Source organism: Balaenoptera physalus (assembly GCF_965194825.1).
Source record: "Balaenoptera physalus genome assembly, chromosome: 14".
Lineage (NCBI taxonomy): Eukaryota > Metazoa > Chordata > Mammalia > Artiodactyla > Balaenopteridae > Balaenoptera > Balaenoptera physalus.
In genome coordinates, this window is record NC_138893.1 from 50,487,077 (window position 1) to 50,508,764 (window position 21,688).

Sequence of the window (21,688 nt, forward strand, 5' to 3'; positions counted from 1 at the left end):
AAGATATGCTTGTATGTCATCATTAGGGTTTTAAAGGCTATAATGATGGGCCCACACCAACAAGATGAAAACACAGATAAATGCAAAGTCCTACTTGTAAGTTTAAGAAAAGATATATTACATAATTAGAGAATAATGAAGTCCTGGTGTGACAACAAATGAAGTTTTGAATCGCAATAAACATAAGTATGTGGGGGCGGGGGTAGATGCGTAAGAGCCTTGCTGGAAACTGCTGGTAGGAAAGACCTTATCTGGAGCATATATTCATTTACTGGGGGGGAAGGAGGAACACTTTAGGAGGGAAACTGACAAGCTAAAGGTCATTCAGAAAGGTGATCGGTAAAGGGACTGGATATTTAGTGACTCGAGAAAGTTTAGTGTGGGGAGTGATGAGGGTCATGATAGTTGTTTAACTGAAGGACTGTTAGACAGATGAGGCATACTGCGGGAAGCTATAGAAAAGATAATTAGTACTACTACTTAAAAAACCATTTGGAGGCAAATTTTGATTTAATTAGGACTGTTTAAAAAAAAAAAAAAAAAATCACTGGGATCCAAGTAGTGCGCTCCTAACCACTGGAAGCAAATGCTCCTGCCCCACAGTCTGTCCCACCTGTTATTCTCTCTGCCTAGAATGCCCTTCTCCCATTTACCATCTGACATATCTATAAACGTACACACACCTGTTTATTGTCTATCTCCTCTATACGAGAATGTGGGTTTCATGAAATCAGAAACAATGATTTTTTAAATTGCTGTTCTCTCCAGCACCTGGCACAGTTGGCACTCAAACATGGCAGCTATATGAAAAATGAATGAAAAACTATATTGGAATATCTAGTTCTTGCAAATATGAGATTCTTTGAAATGTAACCTTAAAGCCCAGATTAGAAACTGCATATATTTTCCCCACTTCTCACTTCACATATATAGTAGTTACAGTTCTCTGATACCACTGATATTTATAAAGTTACCATGTAGATAGTACAAAATTAATTATTTAAGTGGATTTAAAAGTTAAATATGGGGCTTCCCTGGTGGCGCAGTGGTTGAGAATCTGCCTGCCAATGCAAGGGACACGGGTTCGAACCCTGGTCTGGGAAGATCCCACATGCCGCGGAGCGACTAGGCCCGTGAGCCACAATTGCTGAGCCTGCGCGTCTGGAGCCTGTGCTCCGCAACAAGAGAGGCCGCGATAGTGAGAGGCCCACGCACCGCGATGAAGAGTGACCCCCACTTGCCACAACTAGAGAAAGCCCTCGCACAGAAACGAAGACCCAACACAGCCATAAATAAATAAATAAATAAATAAAAATAAATTAAAAAAAAAACAATAGAGTTGAACACAGATTTAAAAAAAAAAAAAAAAGTTAAATATGAATGGGGAAAAGAAATATTCAGTTGGATTTGCACTCCCCGTACCCAGTTATGAATGGAGAAATATCAGTATACAAGTCAAATCCTAAAAATGTATGTAGGCACCTCCACAAAAATGGGGGGAAAAGGTAGAAAAAAATCCCCCCAGGTACGCAAGCATTAGAAGACTTCTTCTAAAGCAAACTACAACAGTGATTTACCAGTGTGATGAAACGTCTTAGGCACAACTAGCATTATTGCCTATCCTGCACACTATCTGCATTAGCATTCCTTTTATAATCTCTTTATACGACTCTTTTTGCTTCATTCTAGCCCACTAAAATCATGGGTTTGATATGCTAGATTTTTTCTCTAGTAATGTGCAAATAAGATTATATTTTAAAAGTTTATTTTTGACTGCGAAATATAGAAAGAGGCAACTATACCCCCCAAATATTTCTCTTACCCGAAACAGCCACTTTAACACAGGTACAGGACACTGGACATAGTGATAAGCAGAGGTAAGGAAGCCTTGTGTTGTCAAAAAAATCTGATCTGTTTTTCCTGATCTGAAAAAATACAGTGAAATCAATATGACTGTTATCTTCAATGGCAAGAAACTTCTACCACCACCACATCTGACATAATCAGGGAAATGAGCAAGCAAACCATCGCAGTCCGTGGAGGTGGACTCTACCCCAATGTGGATGGGTTACTCATTAGAAATTCAATCAGTGGCCTAAAGCTGAACCAATCTGTTGGCTTGGCTCCAGATTTATCTGGTGGACAAATCTACAGTAGCTGGCAGTGTTGAAGAGCCTATCAAGTCTCAGAGTATCGTCTGCTTTTGCCAGCTTGGGTTTGTACTTCCATAAAACTCACCACCACAATTAATGTGATCTCTCTGGATCTGAGCTATCATGTACTGAGAGAAATTAGACCAGTTTCGGTATTGTGGTAGAGACTGTTAATCCCAACATCTATTCTTGTCTTTCCTCTTGGTAACTGAACCCTGGGGTTTTTAGCTGGGCACACTGGCTGCCTGAAATAAAAATCACTTCTCAGCCTTCCTTGTAGCTAGGTGTGGCCATGGTGACTAAGTTCTACCCAACTAACCATAAGTAGAAATGTTGTGTGGGGTTTCTGGGAATTTAAAGGCTGGAGCTCCAGTAGCACCTGAAGCAACCAGGTGCTAAGGATGGTGGGGAAGAAAGATTATATGGTGAAACACCAGCCCTGGACTTCCTACCTCTGAACTTCTTCCACATCAGAAAGAAATATACTTCTTGTTTAAGCCTTGTTATTTTATTTTATTTATTTATTTTTAACATCTTTATTGGAGTATAATTACAATGTTGTGTTAGTTTCTGCTGTATAACAAAGTGAATCAGCTATATGTATACATATATCCTGATATCCCCTCCCTCTTGCGCCTCCCTAAGCCTTGTTATTTTGACAGTCCCTGTTATTAGACACTGATCTTAACCCTAACTAATAAAGGCGTGTAATATGCCAAGCGACTATCTTACACTGCTTCCTATAACTAAATAATAAAACACAAAGAGCAACAGTAATAAGTAAGAGGATGAGGAAACTGGATAGGTCAGAATAGAAATTAACCTTTCAGAAGATTACATCAGTCAGAAATCTTTCAATTTTTATACAAGAAAAAGTAAAATGTCTATTTTCATACTTACTTAAGAATAAGCTTTTCTACAGCACTTTGTCCGATAAAGCCAGAGTCTCTTAAATCCAAGGTATACTGATTGAAAATTTTTCCAGAATTAAGGAAATTAAATATTTCTTCGCCTGGATGATGATCAGGAATAGCATCAATTGTAACTGAAAATTTCTTTAGAAATTCTCTGAAAAAAAGAAGTTATTGAATACTGAACAGTTATACTGCATATAATTTTGTATTTAAAGATAGGGTGCAAAAACCCCTTTTCTTAGGACCACTATTAATCCCACATTAGAAGACGAACATGAGAACACATGTTCTGCTCTCCCACTTTTTGCTAGTATTGAATAGTTATAGTCCAAAGCCACTAAATGTGTCTGTGTGAAAAGAATAGGAGAAAAGACAAAAAATGTAACTTGGCCTTAAAATCTGCCTTTCAAATCCACCTCAGATGGATTAAAAACCCATCATAGATTATTCACAGAGTAAATAACCATCAATGGCCCATTTATTTTACGAAAACAAAATTTTAAAATGTATTTTTAATACAGCATACATCATGAAAAATGCTGTACCTGTGCTCTTTTTTCCTCTGATTTTATTTATGTACTTATCCAGTTTTATTGAGGTATAACTGACATACAGAACTGTTTAAGTTTAAAATATACAGCATAAGGATTTGACTTACATACATCATGAAATGATTATCACAAGTCTAGTGAACATCCGCCATCTCATACTGATACAACATTAAAGAAATAGGAAATTTTTTTTTTTCTTGTGGGGAGAACTCTTAGGATTTACTCTCTCAACAACTTTCATACACAACATAAAGCAGTGTTAATTATATTTCTCATGTTGCACATGACATCCCTAGTACTTATTTATCTTATAACTTCAAGTTTGTACATTTTAACCACCTTCATTCAATCCCTCCCTCCCCCAAACCTTCTGCCTCTGGTAACCACAAATCTGATCATTTTCTTTGAGTTTGTTTTTGAAGTATAACTGACCTACAACGCTGTTAGTTCCTATTACACAACATTATATTGATTTTGTACTTCTATACATTGCAAAATGATCATCATGATAAGTCTAGTTATGATACACCACTGTTTACAAAGATATTATATAGTTATTTACTATATTCCCCACATACCTGTGCTCTTCTAAGAGGCCATCTTCATCATCTGTACTGTCTTGATCGCCAATTCTGATTGGGGATTTAATGCCTCGGCCCTGCCTTATGTCTTCCTGTAGTTGCTTCTGCAGTTCATCTAGCCTGAGAATCAAAAGAATGTTATAATAAATGGCTTAAACTAAAGATTTGTTTATTTTTAAGGTATGTCTAAAAGCAGCACCGAAGAAAACTCTTATTAAAAGATTTGAATACTTCTTTACGGCTAGGACTTCAAGAATGATGTCCAAATCATTTAGAGATCGGGGGAGGAAAAATCACAAAGAATAAACACCACTGATTTGATTATCCCTCTAATCTTTAATGCTCACTGGACTTCCAGTAGACCAACAACCTGATAACGTTAACTAGGCTTTCTAGAAGCAGTAGTCATCACCATTGTCACTGTGATTATCACAACACCCAACACTTACTAAGCAGTTACTATGACAGTGTACCAAGGACTTCATGTATTAACTCTTTTAACCCTCACAACAATTCCATGAGGTAGATTATTACCCATTTCATACACGAGGAAACAGGCCTTAGAAAAGCTAACTTGCTCAAGCTCACAATGTAAGGAGCTGGGATTCAAAGCCAGAGAGTTTAGCTCTGGAGTCCTTGCTTATATTGCTTGCCAAGATTAAGTTACTTTAACCAAGGTCCTTATTCCCAGCTCCAGCCCCACAGTAGATGAGTATAATACAACAGTAAATGACCAGTGAAGGCACTGCTCTATCACTACAGGAAAGAGTTAATCATCAGATCAAACTAGAACCTCTGCCTTTGGTCTGTGCAATGTTCAATTTTAAATAAGCAACTTCAGATCTGACATCACAAATCACATGAATTCATGAAACTTTTAAAGAATTTTACAGTTGACGGGAATTCCCTGGCAGTCCAGTGGTTAGGAATCCATGCTTCCCTTGCAGGGGGCACAGGTTCCATCCCTGGTTGGGGAACTAAGACCCCAAATGCCGCACAGTGAGGCTAAAAAAAAATAATAATAATAATTTTATAGTAGAGACAAACTGCTCTAGTTAAATTCAGAAAGGGGAATACTCCTCACTTACTAACTGTCTGCAATTCCTATGCTTAGCTACTTAAAGACACATATATACCAACTTCAAGCCAACTGAGGTTTCAGTGAATTTCTCTGCATTCGTTTCAAGGATAGTCTTTGAACTAATAAGGAATATTATTTTTCCCCTTTCATAAGCAAAAGCAGTTTGCAACTAGTTACATAAATTTCATTGGGGTTATTATAATTCCCAAACTTTTTGATTTCTGTATGTGTGTGTGTGTGGGGGGAGGTATCAGTAATAATTCTAAACTTCTTCCTCAAAAGAGTAATTTGATGTAGAAATACCACTTCTGGTTATACTCATTTCAAAACTTGGACTAGGATGGCATACAAATGTTTAACAAGTATGAAGATGCCACTTCATACCTGTTAGGATGGCTATCATTAAAAAACCAGAAAAACCAAGTGCTGGTGAGGAGGTAGAGAAACTGGACCCGTGTGCACTACTGGTAGGAATATAAAATGGTACAGCCACTATGGAAAACAGTACAGCAATTCCTCAAAAAATTATGTATAGAATTATCATATGATCCAGCAATTCCACTTCTGGGTATATACCCAAAAGAACTTAAAGTGGGTACCTGAAGAGATAATTTGTACACCCATGTTCATAGCAGCAAAATTTACAGTAGTCAAAAAACAGAAGCAACCCAAATGCGTCCATCAATAGATAAATGGATAAATAAAATGAGGTACATACATACAGTGGAATATTATTCAGCCTTAAAAAGGAATGAAATTGGGTCATTTGTAGAGACGTGGATGGATCTAGAGACTGTCATACAGAGTGAAGTCAGAAAGAGAAAAACAAATATTGTATATTAACGCATATACGTGGAACCTAGAAAAATGGTACAGATGAACCGTTTGCAGAGCAGAAATAGAGACACAGATGTAGAGAACAAACATATGGACACCAAGGGGGGAAAATGGTGGGGGGAGTGGTGGTGGTGGGATGAACTGGGAGATTGGGATTGACATATATACAGTAATATGTATAAACTAGATAACTCATAAGAACCTGCTGTATAAAAAAGTAAATAAAATTCAAAAATTCAAAAGAAAAAAAAAAGGAAATTCTGACACATGCTACAACATGGATGAACCATGAAGACATGATGCTAAGTGAAATAAGCCAGTCATAAAAGGACAAATACTGTATGATCCCATTTATATGAGGTACCTAGAATAGTCAATTTCATACTAACAGAAAGAGTAGTAGTTGCCAGGGGCTAGAGGGAAGGGGAGAAGAGGGATTTATTGTTTAATGGGTATAAAATTTCAGTTAGGGAAGATGGAAAATAAAAGTTCTGGAGATGGATGGTGATGATGGTTGCACAACAATGCGAATGTATGGTAATGTCAGTGAACTATACATTTAAAGATGATTGAAATCGTAAATTTTATGTTATATATTTTTGTCACAATAAAAAAAAATACAAAAAAAAGTTTCTACCCATGCTTTTGATCAAGAACTTCAGCTACCAGATACCAGCTGTGGTAAGCAGAAAGGAATTCATACTATTAATTAATGCAGTATGCCATAAAAACCAGGATCTTCTGATTCAGCCTGTAAATAAGAACACCTTATTTCTAACATAGTTGACAGCAAAACTGTTATAACAGCACTAGCACAAAATACATGCTCATTTCTCATGTTTTTTTAAGGTAAATTAAAAGCCAGCCATATAAACAAACAGTATGTTAAATTTAGCAAGATAGTCATGATGCTAACCTACCTTTGTGTGTCTTCCATCTCCTTCACTAGACGCTCTAAAGTATTTGTATAAGTTCCACTATGAACATGTTCCTAAAACAAGAAGAAAATTTGGGAATACTTTATAACATATCTTAGTAGAAGAATTGGGATGTTTTAAATTATTCAGAACACTAAAAAATATTTTCTATTTCAATAACCTGGGCCAGGAGGATATCTTTCTTAAAAAGATAATTTTCACCATCATGCTTTAAATCTAGAATTTTGTACTGCAGGCAATTTGATTTTACCATCTATTAGGAAAGGCACTACTTATAAAAACCGTGCTAGCCTTAGGAACTGACTGTCAACACCCAAGGGCTCCACAGCTACCCTGTCTTTATTTTTAAATTCTATTTTAGTGGAATTAAACTACTAATTTTTAGGTGTTACCATGAAACATTAACACCTTCCCCACCAAATTTTACATACATGAGAATTTAATTCAGCTTATTCCCGATAGAATGAAGCACTTTATAAATAAAATTGCACACCACAATTAACAACATTTCTACACTCTACCTTCATTTACAGCAGTGGTCTCCAAAGCAGGGGGTGTGCAAGGTGATCCATTGGGGTGCAGGAAGAAAATAATAGAACTTCTATTTATATGGAACTTCTATAGAAACTCCAGTAGAACTTACTCTATTGTAACTTCTATATAACTTATATAGGAAAATACTTTTTTCTTCTTCCTTTCAAATTCTGTTTTCTTCATATGCTTTAGAAAGTACATAGTAGTATAGTAGTACATGTATATAATCTATAGGTATACATATATATTGGGGTACATGCTCAAAATTTTTTTTACTAATAAAAGTGTGTGTGATCAAAAAAAGTTTGGAGACCACTGATTTACAGTTATAAAGCTGAAGATATGGGAAATTCATTAACCAAAAAAGAACTATACCACTTTCAGTCTAATTATAAGTTGTAACAAACAGTGAATTTTAAAGTAAGTTCTAACAATCTATCCCTCTTTCACTAGTCAATCCATCTTTCTCTCAAGTAAAGATAAGTGTCATAAAACTACTTACTGTATAGTCTGATGACTGAGATCTAAGCCCCTTAGAAAGAGCAGGAGGCTTTCCTGTAGTTGCAGGAGGCTGATTGAAGTTCAAAGCCATTATTTCTTCCAGTGATTTTAATGTTTCCTCTTCCTCATCACTGTCTAGGTTATAACCTAAACTTTCTTCATCACTATCAAAATCACCCCTTAGTTTTCTTTTCAGTGCATTGCTACCTGCATTGGAATTTCCTGAACTCTCTTTATCTGAAGGGGCTTTATCTGAAGGTGCTGTTGGGCTCGGAATACATGGCACAACTTCCAAAGCAGCCGGGGGAGACTTTGTAGGAGTGCCATATTCTGAACGCAAAGATCCCCCACAGATTTTCCCTGTAGATACGTTAGAATCAGACTTATTAGTCTTTGCTTTGTGTTCCTTGTGTTTGGAGGACTCTGTAGAAGGCCCAGAACATTCTTTAGATGAGGAACGCTCTTTATCTTTTTTAGGAACTGGAAGAGTGCAATTTTTAGCATTTAACGGAACCCGAGAGGAACCAGCACTTGGAACATGGGAAAGTAAAGGTAGAAGTTTTGTCTCCTGTGATGCCACAGAGCTAGCAGTTTTATTTTTCTGAAGGTTGCTAGCTTTTTTAACTGCAGACTTTTCCTGAGGTAAAGATAAGTGGGGTTTCTGTATCTTAGTCTCTTTGGTACTTGCCACACGAATTTGGTCACTATTCCTGGAAGAATGGTGCCCAGAATTTGAAGGTGCCAAGCCTGCAGAGGAGCAATCAGCTTCTTCACTCGGTTCCTTGGATATATCTTCCAAGCGCAATACACCACCAGGTGTCTTCAGTGCAATATGTTTTATAAATTTTTCTCTCTGATGTGGTCCATCAGGACGCTTCTCAAGGAAGGACTCTTTTGCTTTTGGCATTATAGATTCTCTTGTGCTTTTCAGATCTGAGTCCACAGAGTTCCTTTTTCTTTTGTCAGGGAATTTATTCTGCTTAGAGCCTGCTAAAATTTAATTTTTGCCAGATTAGTGAAAAGTATACTTTCCTATCTTATTAAAGTTTATTCAGTTAAGTGTCTAGAATACCCTGACAAAATGTTTAAATTCTAAAAGTTTAGGCTGAGATTATTAACCACATATGGAATGAGGAAACAGAGTTAATATTTTATTTATTAACTGATAAATAGTAGTGTCCATGAAATTTAGTCCAAAGCTAATGACAAATGCTCATTTTCATTCAAAAGCTATTAAAAGTTTACCACCTAAATAGAATTAGAGATGTTACACCCCAAAACACTAAAAAACTGCTTATCTGTATCAAGGAAAGGATCCTAAAGGCACTTTTCCTCAAAGTGCATATACTCTTTCTTAGACTAAAGCCTACCTGGTTCTAGAAATGTAACACTTTTACATCTAAATTTATAGTACCTTAAAATACATATACAAGAACTAGTTGAAGGCAGAAAAATTTTAATTTCTCAATGAAAAAAAATTCCCCTAAGTCTTTTTCCCTACAATTAAATTGTTTATTCTTTCCCATGTATCCCTCTAGTCTTCAGCTGTGTTATGGGTTGAACTGTAACTCCCAAAATGATATGTTGAAGTGTTAACTCCCAGAACCTCAGAATGTGACCTGAATTAGAAATAGGGTCTTTATAGGGGCAATCAAATTAAAATGAGGTCATTAGGGTAAGTCCTAATCCAATACAACTGGTGTCCTTATAAAAAGAGGAAATTTGGACATGGAGAAAGACATGCAGAAGAAAGATAATAGGAAGACACATAGGAAGAAGATGCCACGTGACTGAAGTGATGCACCTACAAGTCAAGGAATGCTAAGGATTGTAGACAAACACCAGAAGCTGGAAGGGCAAGTAAAAGGAGTCTCCCCTATAGTTTTTAAGAGAGAGCATGGTCCTGCTGATAACCTTAGTTTGGGAATTCTAGCTTCCAGAATCATGAGACAATAAATTTCTGTTGTTTTAAGCCACCTAGGTTTAGGTACTTTGTTATGGCAGCCCTAGGAAACTAATACAACTTGTCTCTGTGTTAGGAGCTCCATCCAGAAGCACATATATTTGAGTTAACCAGTTTTTTAAAATTTCTGTGTTTAAAAATGTGATGTTTCATTAATTCACTCTTAAAATTTATTATTCATTAAAAATTCACTATTTATATAACTAGTATTCTCAAAATCAAATTTCCCTAAATCAAGTTCTTTCTGCACATGGACAGATGTCCCCAAATTCTTAACAGCTTGATTTAAAAAACAAAAACCAAAAAACCTCAAGAGTTAAGCAATTATTTGCATAACCTGATCAATACATACTCTGGAAAACTCAATTTATAAGAATGAAAAATCAATTAATAAACAAATGCTCCTATCTACATTCTTCTACAGATACTTTTATTACCTGAGAAATCATTCCATGCCCACTAAGTTTTCTGGAGTTAAATGTCTTATAAAAAAGGACAGAGGTCCCTTATAGGGCAGGATGAGAAATCAGGTAACTAAGAAAAAGAGAAGACTTACACTGATTATCTTAAGTTTGGGGGTTACAAAAAAGCTACAGAGCTACTAATTTGAGTTTTGCTCCATTTCCTTAGAGAAGTCAGACAATTTATACACAGCTAGTAATGAGGGGAAATTCCTGCTTTGTTTAAGAAGTAAAGACTTACCTAGGAGGAAAGAAAAACTGTGTGCAAAGTTTAGGAAAAAATCAGCTTATTATTATTATTTTTTTTAAGTGACGGTGTTTTTTTTTTTTTTTTTTTTTTGGCTGCATTGGGTCTGTGTTGCTGCGTGCAGTCTTTTCTCTAGTTGCAGCGAGCAGGGGCTAGCCTTCACTGCCATGCGCGGGCTTCTCACTGCTGTGGCTTCTCTTGTTGCACAGCACAGCCTCTAGGCACGCGGGCTCAGTAGTTGTGGCGCACGGGCTTAGTTGCTCTGCAGCATGTGGGGTCTTCCCAGACCAGGGCTCGAACCCGTGTCCCCTGCATTGGCAGGCGGATTCTTAACCACTGCGCCACCAGGGAAGCCCGAAAAATCAGCTTATTAAGAGCTTTTAACATCTAGTGTTAAGAGGAGGGTGAATTGGTATTACAGGTCTCCTTTTGCAAGCTCTCTAGGGCAGTAATGTAACTGTAAACATTTCATGATTCTTTTCATACTTCTTGTACAACCTGTAGGCTGACTGTTTGTTTTATAACACTTCAAATATCTATTAATATATAAAATACTCAGATAAGATAGGGACTGAATTTGTAAAAAGAAAAAAAGGAAAGATCCAAATGCTCAATAGGGGATTGGTTATTAATAAATTATGGAATAAACTAGGGAGGGATTAAGTTGGTCCTCAGAATTCAGCCAAAGGACAGGGCTCTGGAAGACCAAAGAGCTAAATGCCTACCCTACCAACATTTTTGAAATCCCTGAACTTGTGTGTGATTAATGAATGTGTGACTATGTATATCACCACAACTGTTAAGTGTAATTAGCAGTAATATAAATATAACATAATATTTGGATTATTAATATCTATTCATTATTTATCTATCAGATAAAGATAAACATTCTTCATGTTATCTAGAGTGAAAAATCCCCTTATGCCCTTTATATTCTGTTGATATTCAACTGAAGTATAAATGTATGTTTACTAAGGTTACAACACCATAATTATTAATGAGGATTATGAAAACATGCAAACATATTAGAAATGAAAATGCAAGTGAAGGCAATTATCTTAAACCTGCCTCTGAAAATATGTAGAAAGCATCCTTTTCAAGCAGTCTTCAAGAATGCGGGAAACAGTATATGGGAAACTACTTTAGTCACCACTGATGAAATCTGCAAACCCATGAACTGAAGAGAATTTTTATCTTAGTCATTATCAGAGAAAAAAATGCTGAACAGCTTGGTGGCAACACCACCACCAGTGGTCCCTTATACTAGCAGAGGTAGCCTAAAGACATTTTGTTTTCCATTCACCTCAGTGCAAAGTGATCATTTATTTAGTTTTACAAATATGTAACACAGTACAGGAGCAATCTCATGGCTCATGGCTGAGAAATTATTGTTCTTGTACTATAATGTCAAAATCCACTAAAATTTGATCACTAAAACCAACAATACTGTAAAATTTTTAAAAATTAAAAAAAAACACATAAAACCTCAAATTTATTCTTTTATCCTAGAAGGTCCTTCTACAACAGTAAAATATGATTTCAGCCTTGGCTGCAGATGGATTTTAAGACTCAAGATCACTTGGTCAAAATGCAGTACACCTCTACAATGTATAAAAAACAGAGTTTTACATGAAACCTGAAGAAGAATGAGTCAGAACTGTCTCTCTGTATCTGTTTTTTCATCTCTAAAAGTAACCACCTTATAAGGATGTGAATCAAATGATTAAAAGCATGGTGCACAGTAAGTGCTCAATAAATGTTGGCTATTATCAGTATGTCCAATGTATCTTACTGATTGTGGAAATTTGTAAAGTCCATTTTTCAAAGTCTGCAGTTATAGCAGAAAAAGAAATTTGATACACCAGACTATTCTGAACAGTTGGCATTTCCGGGGGCCTTTCATTTTCTATGTTATACATTTCTGCAGTGCCTGAATTTTACACTGTTCTATCTTCTAGTTAAAAAGAATACTTTAACAATTACTGAATTAACAGTAGCTGTTTGTTATTATGTATTTTCTCAATCAACAGTTACTGAAAGTACAAATTAATATCATGTAGGTGTCCTTGAATTTGATATTAAAAAGGGACCTTTGTATTTGAAATATTAAGAAACAGTTTTGGACCTTGATAACAGTTTCAAACTTAAACAAAGCATCTATAATATCAAGACCTCAGTCCATAATTCCAAGAATTTAAGATTATGCTTCTTAATGTAGCCAAGGATTCAGAAATAGAACACTGAGTACCAATATGAGAAGCACATTGTTAGGAACTCTCGAAGAAGGCAGAGAAGAGCCAAGACAAACCACTGTTTACACATACTGAATTCAAGAACTATTCCTTCTGAATATAACATTACCAAACTTTTAACTAATCTGAGACACCCAATTTACCTCTAGGAAGGAAACTGCATATTTAAACAAATTTAAGTAAAAAACAGTGCCATTAAGATGCAAATTTATTTAAAATTCTGAAAATTTTGATTCTACCTGAAGCAGGTTCCCATGAATCAGAAGAGGATCTTTTTCTTGAGAGAGGTCCATTTTCCTATTAGCAAAATGAGAAAAAATTAATTAGGAGTTGGGAGCAGTCAAGAATGTGAACTTTTCTTCATAATATTTAAACACAGATTTCTAGACTGAATAAAGCAAGCACGAAATTTGGAGGTAAACCCAAACTTCTATAATAAAATATTTCAAATTCTTAAGTCTCTTCATAAAAATGAAGTACATTTTTGTATATGTAAAAATGTCAGTTTTCATAATGTAAATTTAGAAATTTTTATTAATAGCTCAAGATTAATATTAGAGCACTGTACTACTATTATTTTAATAAAGAAATAGCCTAACATTTGCCTATCAAATGGCTACAACTCACTCTTCAACAATTCTGCTTAGGTACTGATACACCACCAAACACTGAAATGTTATGAAAATGGACCAAATGTTACTAACTTCTATTGATCATTAGCAAATCTCACTGGTAAAGGCACCAAATTCCTTGCAAACAAACCCGTGAGTTTACAAATATAATTTTCCAGCAGTATAAAATCAACTCCATTCACTCTTAGAATGTCATAGTTTGGTTTATTTTTGGTCCATCTGGTTTTAAAATCTCATAGTATCTTATCAACATAGCACTTCCTTGATATCTCATCTTCCTTTAGTTGCTCTGTATGTAGAGAAGCTTTCTGATACAGATGTACTTAACAACTTGACTTTCCAGGGGACAGGAACACCTTTTATGCTAATTCTCAAAACAGAAGTTTGATGAGCTTAAGATGTATCTGGATAGTTTTCATCATATTCTAAGTTTTCTAAAACCTATACTCAACTACTTAAGACATATAACCTAAACCAGTGATTTTCAAACTTTAAAGTGCAGCAGAATAATCTGGAAGGCTTGTTAATTGCAGATTGCTGGACTCTACTTCACAGTTTCTGGTTCATTGGGTTTGGAGTGGGGCCTGAGAATCTGCATTTCTAACAAGTTCCTAGGTGATGCTGATGTTGCTAGTACAAGAACATTTTGAGAACCTCTGTTCTAAACCATTTCCTGTTGTTTTAGATTTTCCATTCCCTTAAGAATCTCCCTTCAGTGCAGCCTAACTTAAAAATGACTGTACTTGTCTTAAAAAAAATGCTTACTTTCCTGATTAAGAAAGATCTTTGTTCCTGGTCTGAAAAAATTATGGGCAAAAAACAATGCTTTACTAAGTTCGACGGACAGTTGGAGGAAATTTAATGAAACTAGCTTCTATACAAACTGTGTATCAGTATTTCCCTAACAAAAGGTACCAAACTGTTTCTTAACAATTATCAAACATTTTTGGATTTAGTATTCTAAATACGATAAAACAGTAGCCAAGCTAATTCAGCATTTATTGCACATACCAGGTTTGAAAGATTACTATTTCCGGCTGTGACATCATTCTGTTTACTCTGTTCCTGCCTTGGTTTGCATCTTCTTCCTATACTAGAGGATTTTAAGGAAAGAGTGCTTGCTGCTGAGAAAGAATTTTCTGAGTTGATTCTCTGCTCCATTTGCTCCCTTCTCAACCTCTTTAGTTCTCTTTCTCTGCAGTAAGAAGCTAGAGACAACTGGAACTTAGCTCCCAGTGGGCTTTCTCCTGGGTGGTGCCTGGATAGGCTGCTCCTGCTGCTAAGGCTTCTGGAGCTGTTCTTGAAGATGTCAGCTTCTGTCACCGCGGCCTGCTTTTTAGAATCTGCACTGATTTTGCCTCGATCTCCATCATTCTTCTCCCTGCTATTTTCATGAATGAAATGTGACTTCCTTCCCTCTGGAGACTGATGTTTTTTCTTCGTCTCTTTTGACAAGAGATATGAAGGAGGAACGTATTTTGTAACTGCCTTTGGACATTTGGTGGCCAGTGACACACAAGGCTGACGTGACTCATGTACACCATGATCTCTATGGTGCTCTTTAACACCTTTCATGAATGCCTCTAAGACGGGGCTCTTTTCTGATGGCACCCTTTTGGGTTTAGATCTTTTTGGTGAGGATAGTTTCCTTTCAAACTGCTCTGTCCCACTGATGGACAATCCACTTTCTCCATATTTGATGTTCGATTTTTGTGGAGAATCCAACATATGTCTATCTAAATAGCCAATTAAAACACATACACATTGTATGTTATTAAAAATAGCACAAACTATTACATTTGTATATTTATTATAAATTATTATACTTAAAATATTAAGCTATCACAAAAGTTTTCAAATTGATAATTAAATGATACACATATTATTGGGGGCGGAAATTAAGACATGATTTAATAGCCTTACTTTCACAAAGCTCCCTTTTGTTACATCATGTAAGCTCCCTATAGCTCCACTTATGAAATGTTACTTTAATACAGAATCGAAATAGTACACATTATGAACATTACTGACTGGAATATTTTCAATTAAGAAAGCGTAACAGCAAACAGTTTCTTCATGATGTTTAGAACTTATCTTTGTAAACAACACTGCATCTTCTTTATATTTTCTATTTTGAATACCATGTTTAATCAAATTCATAAGAGTTTAGAGTAGATTTAAAAATTGACTCCATCTTCCTCCCCAAAAGATCCCACAAAAGATGCATTAACAGTATACATACCTTGTTTTGAAGCTGGTTTGAAGAAATCTATAATTGACTGCTTCCTGAAAATAAAAGCATAACTAATATGGGATCACATTAGCAAATATTAAAACTTCAATAATTCAGATTAAGTGGAGAATATTAGTAGATTTATAGACTATAGGCTGAATTTCACTATCTGGTTTAATCAAGTTCTGACAATGACAATAATGCTTTGCTAAGCTGATTATAAAAAATTTTAAAAATTAAATTCAGCACTTCCTGTAGGAGTAAATTTATAAAAGCAGTATTGAGGTTTATATACTCTATAGTACTAAAATGATAAGACTGGAGTGTGGATCTAAGGAATTGGTAGAGTATTTCCTAGGACTGAAAAGCTTGCTGCTGTGTGGGAGAAGAAAAGAACTTGAGGGGATCTGATCCTATTCCTTGATATCTCCAGTGCCAGGTACAAAATAATGCTCAATAGATGTTTGCTGAACAAATAATGGAGATTATAAAAACTAAGTAAAACCTGAACAGACTCATAACAAGAGCAGATGGTAGAATGGCAAATATGGGTGATTTTGCTGGTCTGGAGAGGCAGATGAAGAGTGTACTGGGCAAAAGGAAGAAAGGATCAAGTTCTAACCTTATACTATACTCTTTATACACTACAGTTAGATGTTAATCTAAGTAACAGCAAAAACTGGAATGAATAGTGTTTCAAAATCTTAATTTTTTACTAAGAATTCTTAAGATATTTATGAAAATAATGCGTTGCCTGGGAAAAACACAAAACAGAGAAAAAGGAGAAAGTTAACAAGAATAACAAAAACCAAACTGTTTTAATTTTTAAGGGTTTATGCATCCTACAATGAACACAAAGTGAAGTAGGACCATATTACCATAATTTGTATTCTGATTTGTTCATGTGTTTAGAGTTGTCAACTGCATAGAGGGATGTTTGTATGTTGAGCAACAAATCACCTTTCTGGCAAATTTTGCTAAAATGTATTCATTTTAGCTGAAAGAAAATAAGCAGTAGATGAGTTTCCCTAAATATTTGTCCACTATGAGCTTGGAATGCTCAGAGGAAACTTGAACAATCCAAGTCCTTTGAAGGTTATGCTTCTTCTACATCTTGTACTCTTTACTTGCCACATTAGAATAGCAATGCCCATTCTTAATGGTTTATTGAGAGTCCACAATGTTTGTTTGAGATGCTGGTAGAAAAGCTAAGCAGCTATGAAATGAATGAGTGGGAATGTATGCATTTTTTTCATAAAATAAATTATATCAGAGGGTAAAAGAAGAAATACTAGAGGTCTGCAAAGGGGAGAAGGATGATGCCTTCAGTTACTGGTTGAGTAAAGAGAGATGAGAAAGGACTAAAAAGCAGCTAATTAACTCAAAACAATACTGAATGTTTTTATGTTAATTACTAAAAGTAACTCTGTATCTCTTCCGTAAAGTATTACATCTTTTTGGTTAATACACCTGAGAGAAAAATGGCTTTGGGTAAAACATACAAGAAACCTGTAAAATAACCATGAATGTGACTTTCAAGAAAGAACAGTCCCCTAAAGTTCATATGCACAGAAAGGTCCATTACTTATTTATAACTAATTAAACTAATTATAACTAATTAAAAAATTATTTGTAACAGCACACAAACCCTTATCTGAAACTTTTGGGGCCAAATGTGTTTTAGAATTCTAAATTTTTTTTTTGGATGCATTATGTAAAGCCCCCAGTGGGGTCTGAGACTGCACCCTGTAAGCAAACACATTAATATTTCTCCAGCAAAACTTACAAACACTCACACCTAATGAGATAAAGACCATCTATAGCCTTCCATTAGTTCTGGTCAGGTTTGGCTGCCAAGTTAGATGTGGTGCCAAACTTATTGAAAACTTTCGATTTTCATAGCTTTCTGAATTAAGATAAGGGGTTGTGGACCTGTACCACAATATTAGAAGATAAATTTACTGTTAAACTTATGTTACAAGCTTTTAAACTTAAAATAAAAAAGACAGTACCAAGTGCGTAGAGAATTTAAACATGTTTTATTGTCAGAGGATTTCATTTGATTAAACTCCCCATCTCATTACATAGCTCCCACAAAATCTTTACAAAAAAACCTGGCCTCTTGGAGAGGCGTAAAGTTACTGAAGGAGAAAACATATCACATTCCAAATCTGCATGTTTTTTAAATTAAGACTTATCGTGCATAGTGGACTTTAAAGCAATTCGTGGAAGGGTTTCCCTCATCACATCTTACATAATTTCACCCACAATACAGAAAAGGCTTATACTATTCAACCACTAGAATCAGTAACACTGACAGCGTACAGAAAACCACTTAAATATGCATTTAGCAGTCAGGGCCCCGGGTCCAGCTAAAGTAAAGGACAAAAATCACGTTCTACCTAAGGCGGGTGGTCCGTAGCCATCCAGGCTGTGGTCACTAGACCAAGAACAGCGTCCCAACTACAGAAAAGGAGACTCCAGCTCCCAGCAGCCCCCGCGCGGAGGTGGGGCGGTGGTTTGCCAGGCCCCGGACGCCGAGGCCTGAGCTCGCGGAGGATGGCGGGAACTGGAAGAGCGGCCGTCCGCAGTCCTCCCTCATACCCTTGCCCCCGCGACCCGGCCCCTTCTCAAGCCCTCTGCACGGTACCTGTCCCCAGGACTCTCTGTTCTCTTTCCCGCTGCAGCAGGGGCGGTACTACCGGGTCTCAGATGGCAGCGCGGGGGCGACGACCCCGGGGCTGGGGATGAGGGGAAACCTGGCCTAGCGGGCATGCAGCGCCTTGTCATGTCGGCGCCGCTGGCGACGGCGGCATGTGCTGTGGCTGGAGAAGTTGGGTGCGTGGTTGCCGTCTTGCTGCTGGGACTCGGGGAGGCTGTCGGAGCAGAGGTGGGCGGCACCCCCTTCTCTCTTCATGGCGGTTCTCTCTCTTCGGAAGTGACTCCGGTGTGAGCGGGAAGGAACCTGAGGACCAACGGGGGGCGGGTCTTACTTGAAGCGTCGCATTTTGATTGGCTGGCACGGCGGTCATTCCTGTCGTGGCGCAATAGAAAGCCGCAGCCTCTCAGGGAAAGGCGGGGTTTCGGGGAGGGGGAGGAGAGAAGGAAGACTGCCCCCCGTCACGTGCACAGGGACGGGGACGGCGATGGGGACGGGGACGGAGATGGGGGCGGGGACGCGGGGACGCGGGGGGCGGGGTGGGGGCGCCGCGGCCTCCGGGCCGCGTCGGCTTCGGCGGGCGCGTGGGGGCGGGCAGGCGCTGGCAGGCGCGGGTAGCAGAGCGCGCTGCGGCAGCTGGCGACACCCATCTTGAAGAGGGCGAGGGGGGAAGCAAACCCGGAGCTCGGTAGCTGTCCTCAATGAAGATGGCCAACATTTGGGCTTCCAGTGTCACACAGTTGTGCCTCAGAAATCCCCAGCTGTTCATTACATCTTCTCTTTAACATCTTAGGCCAAAGTGCCCTGATGCTGTCACCATTTCCTCGGTAGTCTGCACAGCCCAATCTGAAGACTTGTTCATTCTGTGAGGATTCTTGCTAAGTGCTGGGGGTGGCTCCTTTTTCTCTTTCTTTTAAAGAAGAAAAAACACCTCATTGAAATAAAGACTATTTTTGTTCCACAAACGCATTTTGTTTCTCAGTTGCTGAAATGAGTTATCCATAAAACCTCTGCAGCCAGATTCCTGGGAGATTTCTGAAAGGAACATAGGCTCAGCTTTCAATTACCCATGTTAAGTGTGGAGAGCATAGTTTAGTGAAAACTGCCAGCAGCCTCCAATCCTCCTTTGCAAAGGGCTTGTGCTTTGGAGGCTGTTAGCGTTTTCCCTACAAACTGAGAGGCTGGTCAGAGTATCTCTGAGCTTGTTTCCACATCTATAAAATGGGCATTCTACTTTTCTGGGCAATTGTAAACCATAAAAATGGTAAGCAATGCAAAGTGCACAGCTCAGAGTCTCTCATGTAATAAGTACTGGGCAAATTAGTGTTCCCTTCCCTTGTTCTTTAGACAGACTCTTACACTTTAACTTACTACAAAATCTTCCAGAGACAGATCAGATATTATAATAACTATTAACCAAAATATCAATCTCAAGGTTGTTCAAGCCTTAACTGTCAGGCCTGTTCAATCAGTTGGATGGAACAAAATCTTAAATGACACGGAATTTAGACGGGTCTTTAAAGTTTATTGTACTCAAGATTTAACTGCTTTGCTAGCTAAGCATGCCTGACTGGCTTCAAGCTCACCTCCTTCCCTTCCCCGTTAGCCTTCAGGAGGAAGAATTAATGAGGAACAAAGTGGCTAACAGGGTGGCAAAGTGGAGGATAGAAGGTAAACTGAACGTACAGGTCTCTCATTCATCACCAAAGTATATATCCATAGGTATATACTAGGTAGCAGGGATGCAACAAAGGAAATACTGAAATAAGGGGCATTTTTCTGCTCCTAATACTTGAGAAGTTACTGTACCTAGCATTGTTTCTTAGATAAAAAAAGAATATAATAAATGCTCAAAATGTGTTGAATGAATAATGACTTATATGTTTGTTTATTAAGGGCGTTTCACACATATTATTTCCAATCTCTTGTCTTATTGTGTTCTGTTGAATGTTACTACACTAGCAAGCTCCTGTTTCTATAACAGCACATCTACAAAACATTTAATCTGATTCATTTCATTGCATGCTTGGATCATAAAAAAGAGATGCATAAAAACATGTTCTGCATAATCAGTTAGTTGCTTTTCTTGGATTATAGTATTTGAATCATCCAGCTTCCAAGGTGTCGCTTTAAAGTCTATACTCGTGCTACCAAACAATAGTTTTCGGATTTTCTTAATCTGAGCAACAGATTATGGAGTTAAGTGAGGCAAGAAATCCCTTGATCAATAAATGGAGGTGGAGTCATAATGAAAACACAATTTAAAAAATCTCTTCCTAACAGTGAAGTAGTTATCCAAATCCTCAATAAGCATTAAGGCTCTTCTTTGTTTAAACTGTGTTTGAGAATGATACAGATTTGGGTTGCAGGGTGAAATATGCTCAACATACCAACCGGAACTGCCGGGAGCCTCTAAGACTCTTCCCGCCCCCCCGCCCCCCCACCTCCCACCAAATAGTGCTGGTCGGTCTATTATGTGTTTATATGCCTTCTCTCACTTTGAATTTGTGTGTGTGTGTGTGTTTGCGTATGTGTATACACACATGCGTACATACACTGTGTGCACACACATGGTTAATGTAAGGGATTTTTACACATTACTTTGTAGTGGGCTGGAAATAGATGGCCTGGAATCTGTACACTAGGTGAAAGATGTTAAAGAACCAGGTATTTGCACGTGAGGAGACCAGGGGAGAGAAAAACTGGGGTGAGGCTGGGGGAAGAAGATGATGAATAAAGTAGACAAGACTGAATTAGAGACTTAAGACAAAACTTCAGCCAGGATTGGAAAAGTAATTTAGAGAAATGAATGCCGGATGACCATAAAAGGCTAGTTGGAAAAGATTTCTGGTCATGGGGATGAGGAAGCAAAGATCACAGGAATGGAGTGGCTTCTAGGCCTGAGGCTTCTATGGGGTACCCCTCAGCTCAGTTTAGCACCCTGAGCTGTTAAAGGCAATAGGAGAAGCACAGACTCTGGCCTTGATGGGAAGGGATGGGGCAGCCGCAGAAACAATGTTACATGCACGACAGATCAAATCTGCTGGGAGCCTCAAGCCCAACGTGGGAGTCCTGAGAGGAGTGACAATATAGCTGATGCCAGAGATCCAAGCAGTCACAGAGAGAGAAAACAACTTAGGGAGATTGGCTC

General features: G+C 37.6%; 1 protein-coding gene across 2 annotated transcripts in view; it reads right to left on the bottom strand.

Moving 5' to 3' along the window:
• SLF2 (SMC5-SMC6 complex localization factor 2) overlaps positions 1-18,988 on the bottom strand; it is a 41,965-nt gene extending 22,977 nt beyond the window's left edge. Inside the window, exons 1-9 of one of the 2 annotated variants that reach the window (XM_082425103.1) lie at positions 18,529-18,988; positions 15,888-15,931; positions 14,657-15,381; positions 13,253-13,310; positions 8,092-9,077; positions 7,038-7,108; positions 4,197-4,319; positions 3,054-3,221; positions 1,823-1,925 (exon numbers count right to left, since the gene is read on the bottom strand). In XM_082425103.1, the coding sequence (XP_082281229.1) occupies positions 1,823-1,925; positions 3,054-3,221; positions 4,197-4,319; positions 7,038-7,108; positions 8,092-9,077; positions 13,253-13,310; positions 14,657-15,381; positions 15,888-15,931; positions 18,529-18,668 (2,418 nt within the window). In that variant the 5' untranslated portion in view covers positions 18,669-18,988. Of the gene's footprint in view, positions 1-1,822; positions 1,926-3,053; positions 3,222-4,196; positions 4,320-7,037; positions 7,109-8,091; positions 9,081-13,252; positions 13,311-14,656; positions 15,382-15,887; positions 15,932-18,528 lie in introns of both variants that reach the window. The other variant, XM_082425102.1, reaches the window with a different exon arrangement.
• Positions 18,989-21,688: the final 2,700 nt, after the last annotated feature.